The 15,707-nt window shown below is 30.1% G+C and overlaps 1 protein-coding gene across 2 annotated transcripts in view; it reads left to right on the top strand.

The window, feature by feature from the left end:
• The first annotated feature begins 6,221 nt into the window (after positions 1–6,221).
• The window catches only part of LOC145315957 (band 7 protein AGAP004871-like), a 32,217-nt gene continuing 22,731 nt past the window's right edge, over positions 6,222–15,707 (top strand). For both annotated transcript variants that reach the window (XM_080156193.1, XM_080156192.1), the window contains exons 1-2: positions 6,222–6,306; positions 7,981–8,054. In XM_080156193.1, the coding sequence (XP_080012319.1) occupies positions 8,012–8,054 (43 nt within the window). In that variant the 5' untranslated portion in view covers positions 6,222–6,306; positions 7,981–8,011. The remainder of the gene's footprint in view (positions 6,307–7,980; positions 8,055–15,707) is intronic.

Below are 15,707 nucleotides of genomic sequence, written 5' to 3'. Positions count from 1 at the left end.
TAGATATATTGGTACACCGACAAACGTCCTACCGCGACAAACGTCCTAATGCGACAAACCTCCTAAACGACAAACCTCCTAAACGACAAACCTCCTAAACGACAAACGTCCTAAAGGGACAAACGTCCTAATGCGACATCTCTTTAGTAAAACGTCCTAAAATGTTTCAAAAATTATGAAATAAAAAAAATCTTCCAAATTTAAGGACAAAATCCTCTAATTATAAAAATATTTAACAATATCAAATTCAAAATGGCGATGAAACACAGGAAAAAAATATTTTTTAAATCGAATAACTTTAACCATAGGCTAAATTTTACAAATTTGTCCGACAGTTTTCCCAAAGTCTGTGTTGGCTATCACAAACGCAATGGTTTCGAACCCAATACAACCGTGTATTACAAAAATAAACCTTTAATTATCTAAATTTAAAAAAATATATATCTATTTCCTTTTATTTTAGAACATTTTTAAATTAAAATTGGAAGATTTAATTTTTGAGAAAAAAAAATTAGGACGTTTTACTTAAGAGATGTCACATTAGGACGTTTGTCGTTTTGGATGTTTGTCGTTTAGGAGGTTTGTCGCATTAGGACGTTTGTCGTATTAGGACGTTTGTCGGTGTACCGATATATTTTGCACTAATCTTATAAATAGTACGGGCCCCGAAAGTTAGGAGACAAAACCATCATTACAAGTAAAAATAGTAGGAGGACCTTAGGCAAGGGACAAAGCCACCATTACATTTATTATAACTAGTAATAGCACCAAGAGGCAAGGGAAAAAACCATCAATACAAATATAAATTAAATTACACCAATTATAACTAGAAGGATCTTCTAGAGGCAAGATACAAAGCCACCATTACACCTATTATAACTAATAGGATCACCTAGAGGCAAGAAACAAAGCCATAAATACACCTATTACAGCTAAGGATGTTCTAGAGGCAATAGACAAAGCCACCATTACATCAATTATAACTAGTAATAGCACCTAGAGGCAATGAACAAAGCCATCATTACACATTTATAAATAGTAGGAGCCCTTTATGGCAGGGCAAATCCATAATTACGCCTTTAATAAATAGTTGGAGCCCCTTAAGGCAAGAGGCACAGCCAACTGTTACAAGTATTACAGCAGCTAAAAATGAAAAAAATGAGTCGACCTAACAAAAATATTATAAATTTTAGCAAGCTTGGGTTGGAGGGGACAGGGGGGATTGAGTAAATCATGATTACATGCATTTCTCAAAGCAAAGAACATAATCCTTTTTTAACATTTACAAAATTATTTATTCAACCAAAAAAGGATTTTTACATTTTTCATTAGAATAATTTCATTTATTTTTATGATATTTGCTAAATTAAAAACAAAATTAATATCTCGGAAACCGCTTGAAAATAAGGTTAGCAAGGATCAGGAATTTTTAAAAAGAAAATTAAATTTCTAAATCTAGATCTAATTCAAACAAATGAAACAATTGAAATAAAAATAAATTTTAGCAAAAAAAGTTAGAATACGCCAAAATCAATAATTTTGTATATATAAATACATACATATGTAAATAACATGACTATAATTCAACATTTATTTATTCTAAAACATTAATAAAAGTACAGGGTGCACAAAAAATGGCTCTAAAGTTTAAAAGGTCTTAAATATGTAAACAGTAAGTAACAGAATACATCTATGTCTGTTTGTTTGATTGACTTTCTGTTGGTCTGTGTTTCTGTTAAGATACGGCTTACCGTATTACCGTGTTACCGTAGAGTCAAATGCGCTTATTAAATCAAACTGTTCTTAATTATGACCAAATGTATATTTGAAATGACCATATACATTTGGTCATAATTAAGAACAGTTTGACTTAATAAGCGCATTTGACTAAACGGTAACACACAACTTTACAGAAAATATGCCAAAAAAATTACCCACTTCATTCTAGTTTACTGACAGCAATGTTTTCTTCAAGTTCAATATCTCTGTCCATATAAAACTATTACACAAAATCGATAAAAACCAAGTACATATAATTAACTTGAGTATTTTTATTCGTATTATTATAATTTGTGCTAACTTTTTTTTACGATTTCACTGAAATATTAAATTAGAAAAATATAAAAAAGTTATAATCAATAAATTAATGAGTTTTTTTGGGAGTTATCCTTAAAAGAAACAAGCTTTATAAAAAACCAGTTCATCATTAGGAAAATTTTGTTAATATTTCAGTCTTATAAGTCTTATACGGTTTTTGTCTGGTGTTATATTTTTTATTCTACCCCTTATGTAGATTACAATTATGTAGTGCTTGAAACATTTAGACCCTTAACTAAATGAACCTACTAATCAAAATTCAATAAAAGTCCCCAAGGTTATTAAGCCAACTAATAAGACTTTAGGAACAAGTGTAATAAACAGCACAATGTCTTCTTTCTCCCTGGTATTATTATTTGTTTTAATGAATGTCCTAGATGTTTTCTAAAATTTAATCCTTTAACATCATAAATTCTTGATTTTATTCTAAGCTTATGAGCAAAATCCATACACTCTTAGGCATACACACATACTCAGTACTCACACACACACACACACACACATACTCAGTACTCACACACACACACAAAAAAAAACACACACATACATTTAAGTTTAACCAACATAAGGACAGATATGATGAATTAACTCTGTCCTGTCTCAAAATAAATTATTATCTTTCATTGTTTCCAATTCACACACACACACATACACATACAAATATACACACACACACACTCACACACACACACATACTTACTCACAAAGTAAAACCCAAATATCCAACCACTTATCCTTCCACATAAGTAGAACTTGTTTGGTCATTTCAGCATAAACTTACACTTTCATTTATTTTTATTTGTTTTATTTATTGCCCTAAATTAATATCGGGAATGTGGTATATTTATATTTGCCCTTTTTGTGATAAAGAATCTACTCTATAATTCATATGAGTTGTTTTATAATAATTTTTATGTATAGTGCAATTTTTTGGCTTATAATAAAGGTAGATGGCTGGAATTTTGTGTTAATCATCAAGTCTAAATATAACACTTCTGTAAGTTATTTACTTGAGAGAAGTATCTTTTTGAAATACTTCAACGAAAGAAGAAGGTAATGCCAATTAATCCAACGTTCAGAAAGGAAGGGAATACATACAAACGTAACATTGTCATAGAGAAGTTACACTATAATAAGTTATAATTATTAGTCCCCAGTGTTCCTAAAATATCTTTTTTTAAGCTTGTTTAACTGTACCAATATTAATGTAGAATATGTTTGTAGGTTTCTACATGTACATATGTGTTAGCAGAAGTAGTAAAACCAATAAAAACTCCAAACAGTCCGTATGTATTTATAAGGAATAACGGTATTATCCTCTTAGAAATTTTTTTTTCAAAATTGAAAATTTGAGTACACCCCCCCCCCCCCCCCCACCCCCCGACAGCGAACTATGAACTCTGGCCGCAGCGCTCGGCCCCCTTGCCTGCCTAGCCGCAGCGCTCGGCTCCCTAGCCTAAAACCTAACCTAACCTAAAATAGTTGTTCGTCGGTACTCGGGGGGGGGGGGGGGGGGGGGTACATAACGCCGGAATAACTTAAGAATTAACTGAAAGATACCGATATGGATATAATATATTTTTTTCTTTTGCCTATTACGTTGTTATGGAGTTGAAAATATGATGAGGAAATTGCGATATTCACCGCTAGGTTTCAAGATATACAAATCAGTTTATAAAGCATTAGAGGGAATTTTAATTCAATTGTCAGCTAATCTGAATCTGGTAAAGGCTTCTGTTATTCTTCTGAATCTACAAAATAAATAATTTTTTCCTTCAAATTTATTAATTAATTGTTTTATACATATTTGTGGAAACCTATATTGGCAGCTATGAATATAATCATGCTTGTGTTATCTTATGTCCAGAAATAAGTCTGAAACAAGTATTAAACAACAATATTCTTCAATAGTAATGACCATCTTTATAGCCGAGGGGGTAAATTATTCAAAACAAAAATATTTTTGTTAGCTCATTATTTATTTTTTCATTCTACAATAGATATTTATTATAACAGTCTTGGTTAAAACTCTACAACAATTTGATAACTTTAAAAAAAAGATCTGTGAACATTCAAGTTAGTAAAATATATGTACCCCTAGCCTTTAGGGGAAGGTAAAAGGTTAGGGAAATAGCCCAGGGATAAGGGATAAGAAACGTAGGAAAATATTATTTCAGGCCTATTTCAAGCCTAGGCCTAATAAACCAGTTTTGGGATGACGCAGTGGTTCGTCCTAAACGCTAATGAAAAAGCTGTGTGTGTGTGTGTAGATAAAGTATAGAATCAAATTCAGGTAGCTAGTTTAAAGTAAAAAACATAACTTTTTATAAACCTATATATTAATGGCTTTTGTTAAAATGAAGTTTTTTCTCTCCCAAAATTTTTTTATCTTTTACTTTGGTAATTTGAACTGTCAGAAAGCTATTGATAGGTTTCCCTCAGACAGATTTTAGTTTGTATTATTTGCATTTTTATTAATGAGTAAAAATTTTATTTGAAAATTTCATTGCTAATTAAAATTCAAAATAAATAAATAAATATGCACTTGGGTAACATTCTATCAAGTTCTTTGGATACTATAATGTAATGATATATCTGTACTGTGTTGTATTGTACAAAAATTAGGGTTAAGGTGTTGTATCAATTCCGTACTAAATTTTTAAAATTCAAAATACAACATCTAATTTATAAACTACCAAATGAAAATTCGTAGCTACCTTCTTTCCAAAAAAATAATCCCGTTATTTTTGTTTTTTCTATATGGCCCTTTTTTAATGTTTAACTCTAAGCAGATTTAATAATTAAACTAATGTGATCTAACACCATTTATATTTATTTTTTCGTAGCAGACGAAATCATTATTTTTTCTAGAATTGTCTGCTTCTAAAATTTCTGCCAATTGGTGATTGGTTGATACAAAACAAGCCCAAATCACAGAACACTATTGGTTTAGAGCGGTAGCCAATATGAGCCGTCCGCCAGTAAGGTCATTAAATTAGGCAAATGGTAAAAGTTGCATGATCCCTTTCAAAACCAGGCCGAGACCTAATTTATGGCCAGGTTTCCTATCCCTTATCCCTGAAATAGCCCAAAACTACCCGAATACATATGATATGTAAAAAGTACAACTAATTCGGTTCAGTATTCTCCGATATCTTAAGCTCAGACAATTTTTAAGTTTCAGAGGATATTTCATTTAATTTTTTAAATAGATTTTCTAAAACTAATTTTTTGCCTACTTATTGTATAAGGTAAGGGTTTAATGTAAGGTTTAACCCTGAAATGACAAACGTTTTAAAATTTGTGTGCACTGTGCACGCCTCTGGTACAAGTTCTAGTTTATTAACGCTGTGTTAAGTGTGAAGAAATAAGAAGATGCACAAACTTAAAAAACGCAAATGATGAAGGAAGATTCCTGAAATATTTTATACATTTGAATCACAACAGAATTACAAGCCAGTATGTATAGATGAAGTATTATTAGGATTATATGTTAAATAAATCCATTGAAATGTCCCAAGTTGTTTGCATAAACGGTGAGATTGGACCCTTGGGCCTGGTTATATCTGCGACAGGCAAAATTTAAATTTAAGAAAAACAGTGTAATACATTATTTTTAGAATTTAAATTAACCTTTTTTGTCATTGGCTTCTTCCTTAGCTTTAAGAGGTTTCCCAGAGATGGGTGGGATTGCATGTCCCCAAAATTTAATTTTTGAATGTAAAGTCTGGCCGTTCACAAGATCTTAGTTGGCAAAATCAATACAAACACCCACACACAACTGTATCAAACGCTTTGTTTAGATCAAAACAACACAAATATTTCTCCTTTTTAATTTTTCTCTCATAAAAATTGCATAGTGTATAGAAAACGTGATTAAGTCTTACATTAGATTAACATAAATATTAAAGGCAGTACAGACGTACATGGGTAGCTTATATAGCTGCATCGCTAATAGAAATAAGTTGAATATGTAAGAATTTTGTAAATTCATCATAATTTTTCTCATGAAATCTTAACACAAAAGTTTTTTATTTTTAGAATTACAACTTAAAAACTTTTATTATTTTTATAAGGTTATAGAATACTGTAATCATTTTATTATTTATTCTCTATATTTTTTCAGATTTAGGTGAATATGTAAATTTTGAAAGAAATGTTATGAAGTGGTTTGTGAAACCAAAAAAATCTTCAATTTAAACATATTAGGTATTTCCTTCTAAGCAGCATAGCAACTCTATACATAGCCAGTCCTTTAGTGCGTTGGTTTTTCTGAGACATCTAACAGAAACGGGATTTGCTCATCTTCTTTGTAACTTAGAAGTCTCATCGGAGGAGGACACAGTGTCTCAAAATCAGCCATGTGACGTCATGAAAATGAGGGATTGTCCATCTCTTTTTTAGGGGTTTTCTTTCCCATTTCTTCTCTCATCTCCTCATTTTTATGACGTCACGCGGCTTATTTTTAAGATACTTTGTCCCCCTCCGTCTCATATTTTTGTGTTGATTTAAATACATATAAACATTTGGTTTCCTAACATTCCTCGCAGTTTTTGGACATAATTGCTTATTTGATTTTGTTGCTACTTTCATTATAGTCCTTGTTATTTCTTTCTTTTTAATTATAAATGTGATACAATTCAAAATATGGTTCAATTATTATGGAAACCTTAGACCCAATTGATCTATTATTTATAATGCTAAATAATAATTGCATCTTAATTTATGCAATTAGTTACAATATAATATGCAATGAATGTTTCTCATGTCTAAAATTCTGAAATAAAATTTATTCTGGTACAAACATACACAAATCCTAATATTCGTTTTATAATGGTTTAAGATTATCAGATGAACACATTTTAGATCTAAAAGTACCAATATTTAAAATTAATGTGTGTATAGGTTGTTCACTTATGCAACCCTTCCATAAAAATTGATAATTCAACTATTTGTTGTACACATATTGTGTTAAAAGAAAATATACTACATTTTTCCAAAGGTTGATAATTCATTTTATTTTTGGTACATTTATTAAAGTAAATATTCTACCCTTCTCTACATTGTTGAGATCCACTTATTTGTTGTACACCCTGTGTGTTTAAAGTAAATATTTTCTGCCCTTCTCTACAGGTTGAAAGTTCAGCCTATTTGTTGTACATCCTGTACATTTATTTAAAGTAAATATTCTGCCCTCCTCTAAAGGTTGATAAGGTGTAAATACTATTTTGTGAAGAGTCTACACTTATATGAACACACTGTAAGAAAACCCGTTTTATTTTGAAAAAGAATTTATGGGTAGAACCTTATACTTCTTTTCTGTTGATATATTTCTTTTGGGGGTTAGCAATCTCCCTTTAAATAGCCGGAAACCTGTCCTGGAACACTTCACTGAAAATTGTAGGTCTATTTATTACAATTTAAACATTTATTTTGAAAATATCTTTGTAGGTTATTATGAATTTTAAAAAAATATTGCAAAATGTATATTGGAAATAGTTTTTACAGTGAATATTGTATACTCATATGCAGAAATATATCACAATTTTAACACGGTCTTCTTTATAAACATTTTCAGCGTTTGTGCCTCTAGCCTCTATGGTCTAGGGATATTCAAGAGGGGGGGGGGTGGAGTAAAGGGGTGTTTACCCCCTCCCCCAATAAAAAATTTACCACCATCTATGGGTTGCCTCGGGTACGACCAAAACCAGGAGGGGAGGGGAGGTGAAATTATTTACCCCCCTCCCAAAGGTGAATTCCTTCCATTATTCAGATTGTTTATCCCTACTCAAAAATAAAAAGCTTGGACGTCCCTGCAAGGGACGTATTGCATTTTATACAGAAAACAGTTAGATGAAACTTGACCAATTTTTTTTATTTTAGGTGAAATTTAATCAACTGTTGATTTACAAAGATGCAGGGAATACAGTCCTCTGTCGACAAAATCACCGACAAAAGTAAGTTTTATATTTTCTACGCACTCTGGAATGAATGTTTATTTATATTTTACTTTTTTTCCCCACTCAAAATAGGTGTTTCATCTATTCTACAAAAATTTCCCTTTACCCGAAAAAGTATCTGCTAGTATTTTATTAGCAAAATTCTTCAAAATCCCTGAAAAAAAAATAATATTCATAAGGACAATTAATTCCAAAAGTGACATAGCTATATGAGTTTAGAAGAAAAAAAAACTATGGTTTCGGTGTAGAGGAAGCAATATATCTATTTATTTCTGAGGGATGGTTTACCCAGATACTCACCCAAAAATAGCATAAAACCTTCCCATGAACTGAACAAGCTTTAATTAAATTTTTAAACTTTTAAGCTACAAAAAATATATTCACAACAAGTATTGAATAAAATTTTGGACGGGCCAAGAATGCTATCTTCATTGATGCGGGATAGGTGTATGGAAGGGTGAATAAAGTTGATTAAATATTAATAAGGTGCTGATTAATAGTCTTTGCAATAAAGTGATTAATTTGCTTATCTAAGTAATTAAAATTTAAAAAGCTCTTTTGCCGAATTGAGGAAAATCCCCTAAAATTATAACACATAAGCATACAATAATAGAATCTCTATTTGACATTGATTTCAATATAAACACTGCAGTCACAATTATTGTCCGCTGGAAACGAGTATTTCCTGGGAGGGAGGTGACATTGGATAGAATTTTATCTGCTCACCAAAATTTTAGCACGTCTCCAACTACATTTACTGCACCTTAATTTTGTAGGCATATAAGCAGTGTCCAAACTTTTTCGAATATAATTTTATTCTAAGGAAGGGGTGTTTTTGTTTTACATAATCAATTTGTTCTATTTTTATTGAAGAAGATCTTAATTTTCTTTATAAATCAAGAACTTTTGAAAAGGAAAGAGAACAATTATCAGATAATTAACCAAAAATGCTTTAGATCAATTTTGTAACCTAGAAATTTGGTAAATACAAGGGGATTTTATCAGCTCTTACCAATAACTAAATTAATTGAAAAATATTTAGTAATTTCAGCTGATTTTTGTGATTTTGTGGGGCCAACGACCTTTTCATCTGCCCTAACTATTATTTAATATTTATTTTGCTTGTTTGCTATACCTTATTCTTGAGTTTTAATTCTATTTAGGTCCCTTGAAAACAAAGAAACTTGAAAGAAAGTCTCAAATAAGTTATCCCATATGTAAAAATAAGGTTTATCTATATATGTAGGCAAACTATAATAAAAGTATTAAGGGATATATGATAATGTGTAATTCTAAAAGTCTCGATAATGACTAGAAGAGGGGTGTACCTGTTTTTGGATGGGTTAAGACTCTTTTCTTTACTCTTCTGCAAATGTAATTAACCTTTAATTGGAATATAAACTAAATAAGATGGAAATTAGATTTATCTAACCTGAAAGATAAAATATTGTTAACAATTGTTTAAAACTTTGGTAAACTTTGTACTAGGGGTGTTGATTCAATTCTGCTAGAAAATCAAAAAACTAGCAGCAACTGTGCATCCCTAGATTCTAGGGGCTTTATATCTAGGGGATGGGGTTAAGTTGATTAAGTACCAGTAAAACAAATCATATATCAAGCTTCAATGAAATGCACAATCTAATGCAGAAAAATAACCTAAAGCCATTCAAAGACTTTTATTAAAAACTGAAATAACTAATAGCCACTCTGGAAACTAAATGAAATAAAAAAAACTAAATCGATTCAGTGACTAGTTAACAAACATAAAAACTCTACATAGGATTTATAAAAACAGATAGAATTAAATTGTAAATTTATTACTTAAACAGCTACATTACTTTTGCATAAATGATAGAACAGCTTACATTGTTGTGTGGTTACCATAAGATAAGGAAGGGAATCTTGTTCAATGAACCGATATGTAATATAAAAGGCTTTTCCACACCTTACAAATACAAATAATAGGATAACAAAATTTGGGACTGCATTTTTTTATCAAGACTTTGTACCCAGCTGCTTAACTGTTGAATTTTAAGCATCAAATGTAGCTTGACTTCGAAATATTACCGTAGAAGTGAAGTGTAGAATTTTTGAAGCGATGTAACAATATTTTAATGATATTACAACTCATATTGGAAAATTTTTTTTTTTGGGGGGGGGGGATTTTAAAGCTAAAATTGTATTTTGACGGTATTTTGCAAGATTTTCCGCATCCTATATAGATTAATGATAAGAGAAACATCATTCTTTTTTTTTTTCATGGTTTCGGGCGTCAATGGCCATCCTTTGACAAAAATGTAAAATTAAATCTTGGATATCATTTATAGAAAATAGTGCATCTGCCATCTTAAAATATTATCCTCAGTACATTCAGTAAATTTAAAAATCAGTTTTTTACAGTTTTTATATTCAAAGTCTTTTGAAATGTCAAGTTTTTCTATAATAATGGACTTTTTGACAAAAGATATAATCATCCTATTCACCTAATATTTTAAAAAATGATTCCTAGGATAACAAGAAAATTATTTAAGGGGAAACATCTCCATATTCAAGTTCTAAATTTGGAATTATTTCCTTTTAAACAGAATTCTGTATTTACGCAATTTTACAACAAGTTCATATACATACAATTTTGTATAAAGTTATATAAAGGTGTTGAGTACTGTAACTTGTAATTTTATCTTATTATCAAAAGTTATATCATGCAGATGAGACAATATTATTATTAAGAGAGAACAAAATGGAATAGAATATTACAAAACTCATATCTGCCAAGATCATAATGTTTTTCATTTTTGGGAGAAAATAGTAATCGTAGATTAGGTAATAAAACTGTTTTCAACTTCTTAACATTCTGATCAATTCATTATATTATTATAATATAGAAAACATAATATGATTTCGTTCTAGAAAGAAATTATTAGAATAGCTTTGCTTTGGAAAATATCAAGTTGACCTTTGTTATTAATATTGGCTCGCCACATTCATTTGTTTATATCATCAAAGTGCAAATAGCTTAGATATGTATATCAGAAAAATCAGGGCTTAGTAGCCGCTCACATTAATATAAATATAAATATGGGCGGTGTAGCTGCTAATATTGATAAAGGAAAAATGTAATTGTATAGAAATAGGCTCAGCTATTGTATGACTGCTAAATTTTCGACGGCTGATTTTAGTCATGATTAGCCGCTTTTTCGGCAGATTCTTAGGCTGTGGTTGTGCTAAACGCGACTTCGACTGCCAAATCCTGAGAAAATGATAGGTAGACACAGAAATGAGAGAGAAGCAGAGAGTGAGAGAGAGAGAAGTAGAAAAAGAGAAAGAGAGAGATGTAGAGAGAGAGAGAGAGAGAGAGAGAGAGAGTGAGAGAGAGAGAGATGGAAAGATATAATAATATGTAATATATGATTGAATGAACTTAATGATATATTGTAACATCATTAGACCCGTTCATTATTTCATTTTTTGTATTTCTATTTGCCTTGGCTTTTAAAATGAAAAAAAAACGTTTATAGAACAAAGCTCAATGATTTCTTAGATGAAGCTTTTTGTAGCACTGTTTACTTTTTATCATATAAAACATTCTTCAAAATTTATCATGATAATATAGTAGTACTTAATACTTATGACTTTAGCAAAGCTTTTATTTAAAATTAATTTCTAAGCAAAAGAAAAAGAACATATGTATTTAGAACAAATTTAAATTAAAAAGGACACATTATGAACCAGTTGAGATACAGAACATAAATTTCGCACACTTCATAGGTAGGTCCTTTACTTCTAGGTAACGTGAGTTCATTTCTGCAATATGTATCACATTATGCATTAATAAGAACCAAAAATTGTTACAACAGCACAAACTGCGCCTTCCCCCACTCTCCCTCCCATTAGTTAAATCCCCTGTTTTTTTGTTTCTTTTTGCAAATGTTAAAATGTAAATATGAAACACAGAAAATCAAGAATAATGAACAGGCCTATTTTGTATTTAGATAATAACAATTATCCTACTGGTTAATGTTATCTATACCAATGTATATCAATGTATTTACACTTGATATCATTTCTATTAATTACATTTTGTACATTTTGTACAACTCAAAGTTTTTGTTCATTTTCAACTTTAAATCCAAATATTTCAGTACAATTTAAAAATTAGAAATACAGACGAGAAAGCATTGCATCAATTAAAAAAAATTGTCAATATCTTGACAAGTAACTAATTAGCATATAAAGAATATATTTGATTTGAAATTTATGCTAAATTTAGTATTTTACAATATATGTATTGTTTATAAATATTCAAACTATGCATTGCTTACTAATTTCTAAGTAAGAATTTGTATTAGAATTCCTAGGAATTTTAATAAATCGATTATTACAGCCACCCCACCCCCTCCTAACATAGAATATTTTTTTATGATATTGTCCAAGCTTTTTTAGTGGGGGCGGGGGAAGTGAAGTAACGATATTTTGTTAACCTCTCCCCCTCCCCCCCTTTTACTTAAAAAAATAACCTCGGGGGTTAATTTTACGTCATGGAGTTATCTAATGCATCTTAATTGGAAAATTGTGTGTGTGTGTGTGTAGGGGGGGGGGGGGGGTTAATGTTTCAATTGAAATATACAGAATTTTGCCGGATTTATTTTGCTGTTTCCACTCAATTTAAATTTCACCTTGTGTCAAGCTTTGAATAATGGCCACGAGGGAAGTGCTATCACCTCTGCAAAAAAATTAATTTCAAATTTTGCATTGGTGACTTTTTTTCTGCTGTATTAGCATTCTGAAATCTTTTAAATATCAGATTAAGTTCCTTTTCTATGTTTCGATACTGACAAAAAAGTCTTTGTACATACGCGAATTCATATTTAGGATAAAACCTAGTTCTCATGGGGCAAAATATAAAATAATTTAAGAAATAAGTATAATAGTTTTAAATTAGTTACAGCAATTATTTTACATTTTGGAAGTCCTGTAAAATTAACGCCCAATACGGTTATAGTTCAAATAAAGAGGGTTATTAAATATTACTATTTTGTGTCACCCAACATTCCAAGTTTTTATAAATATTGTAAATAATGGACAAACATAGCTTGTCAACTAAATATTCATTTTCATAATGTCTCCCATACCTCAAACATTGCAGTGTACTGTCATTACAATAAAAGCAAACAAAGCTTTTGCTATTTCCAGACAACCAACAAAGGTCAGGTTTTACACAATCAGACATAATGGTGATAATAATTAAGTTTTTTTAGAACACATATCGCGTGGTAAGATTGTGCTAATAAAATACTTTTCTGTGGTCGTTACAAAAATAAGGAAAAGATGATATTTAGGTGCTTTCCTTAAAAGAGCCTATTATGCCCTCGGGTCTAACAAAACTTGTTTTAAGCTTATCATTTTCATCTTAATTTCTGCGGAAAGCTGTCTATAATACGATGCAATAAATAACTATTTATAAACATTTACTCTTTTAAAAAGGATCCTCTTTGAATTATTATTATTTACTTTTGTGTTTTAGTGTTTGTCAGTTACATACATGAATGAGCCACTAGCTATTAATTGAGAAAACTATATTTTATTTGTCTTTTATTTCAATTTCCCTTTGTAGTATTTAATTTCTCTCTTCTGAAGTAATTTTTTTTTTCACTTTTAAATATATTAGAATTTTGAGAACGATGTATTAAATTATAGATATATCATATCCAGATGGTCCCTCTGACCCTAAATTTTATCAAACTTATATATGGATTCTGTAGCAGACAAACACCTTTGTTTATTTTATAAATTATACAAGCGACGAATTTTTCGAGGATAATCTCTAGAAAGTTAGCTTTATCCTAAGGAATTCAACAATTCATAGCTAACTTATTTTAGGTTTTGTCATGTGTGCTTCACGCTATACTAGGAAATAAATTTTTACACAAAAAAATTAAACCCAGGCAATGCTTTAACTTAGGAAATGGGACTATTTTTAGCGACTAATTATGCGAACGAAGTTTAAAAATATTCCCTTTTCTACCAATATATGTACAAAATTTCAATCAATGCGTGTATGGAATGTACCTGCATTGTTCTCCTATTGGCTCATTTAGAGAGTAATCAACTAGATTATTTCTATTTGTTCATTGTAAAAAAATATCTTGCATTCCCAACACAGAATAATACAACCATGTATCTAACTCGTTTAGAGTGTATGGTATTTTCAATTCTCGTATGGTTTGTAGTAATGTGAACTTTATCGTTTGACAAAAGTGTGCTAGCCATTCCGAAATTATAATGATATTTCATAACAACAAGACACAGAACATTTATGTTGTATCACAAAAGCAGCAAGAAATATGTAAATAAAAGATCTTTAAAATTTATGCCTTGAGCCGAATTCTTTATTACGATTTAATAATTTATAAACAATTCATATTTATTGTACTTGTATTAGTTTTAAATTATTATAATGGTTATAATGGTAATACCTGTGGCGTGCACAGCAACTCGCCAGAGGGGTGTGAAATCATTAGGGTGGGAAAAAAGTTTAAGGAAGGTGTTTACACCCCCAACACACGCCAGTTTTCCCAACTAAACTAAATTACATTGATAAAAATGTCTAATATTCAAGCATTTTGGGGAGTTATACTAGTATAGTTTGTATGAATTGGTTAAAAACATTTGAACATACGACCAATATATAATATTATTGTGGGAGGATGGATGGATACATGGATCTGTTGCTAATCTCTGGATATTCACTCCTGTGTCATATCATAAGAATTATTGCTTTTCTTACATATATAAATATATTTATTTATAAGCATAGGTTTTTATACAAATATTTATACTCTAATATATGGAGAAATGTATGAAACAAGGACGAGGCACAAAAAACATAGATAGACAAAAGGACAAAATATGTCATAAAAAAATGTTCAAGAGCCTTAAAAGGAGAGGAGAAAACGAAAGAGAAAGGTATGCTCAATAATAATGGGAATTTAGACCAAAAAAATTGAGTTCTAGCTTTAATAGCAGCTGAGTTAATCTCATCTGACTGACGGACGGACAAAGTGAAATTTAGAGTAGCTTCTTTACTAAAAAATGTCAGTACACCTGTCCCCAGCAAAATATCTCAGTAACTGCTGGAACAATTATGTTCTAATTTTTAAGGAATCATTTACTAATGTTATTTCAGTGATTTTATGCCAATACCTACCGAAAGTTTATGAATAAATACCTTAAAAATTTGATAGAAATATATTCTGATAATGGATAAATATTTTACAGTTGCTTATTTCGTGTTTTTGACAATAATGTTACAACCAACACTATACACATTTCAAATACATAACTTTACAAATCATAAACTAAATAAGGATAGAACTCAAAACATGTTATAATGAAAACAAAGTACAATGTTATAAGTGAACCATCTCTATAATCAAGTCATAAAAGTATGCCCGTAAACAGTATCCTTAAGCAGTTTTTAACAATTCTTCTTGTAAATTTGTTTAGACTTAAACATAAATACATTCTGCTTACTCAGTTCTGGTACTCTACAAGTGTTAATGTTCGTCTGTCCCACCGTTTCAGAGCTTAACTTTTATGTATGATGTCAATCATCCTTGTTTAACAATTATTGTATATATAATGCAGCAA

This window comes from Acartia tonsa, chromosome 4 (assembly GCF_053477335.1).
Source record: "Acartia tonsa isolate MP-2025a chromosome 4, ASM5347733v1, whole genome shotgun sequence".
Classification (NCBI taxonomy): Eukaryota; Metazoa; Arthropoda; class Copepoda; order Calanoida; family Acartiidae; genus Acartia; species Acartia tonsa.
Note: the sequence above shows the minus strand (reverse complement) of the source record. Positions and strands in the feature narration are given on the sequence as shown.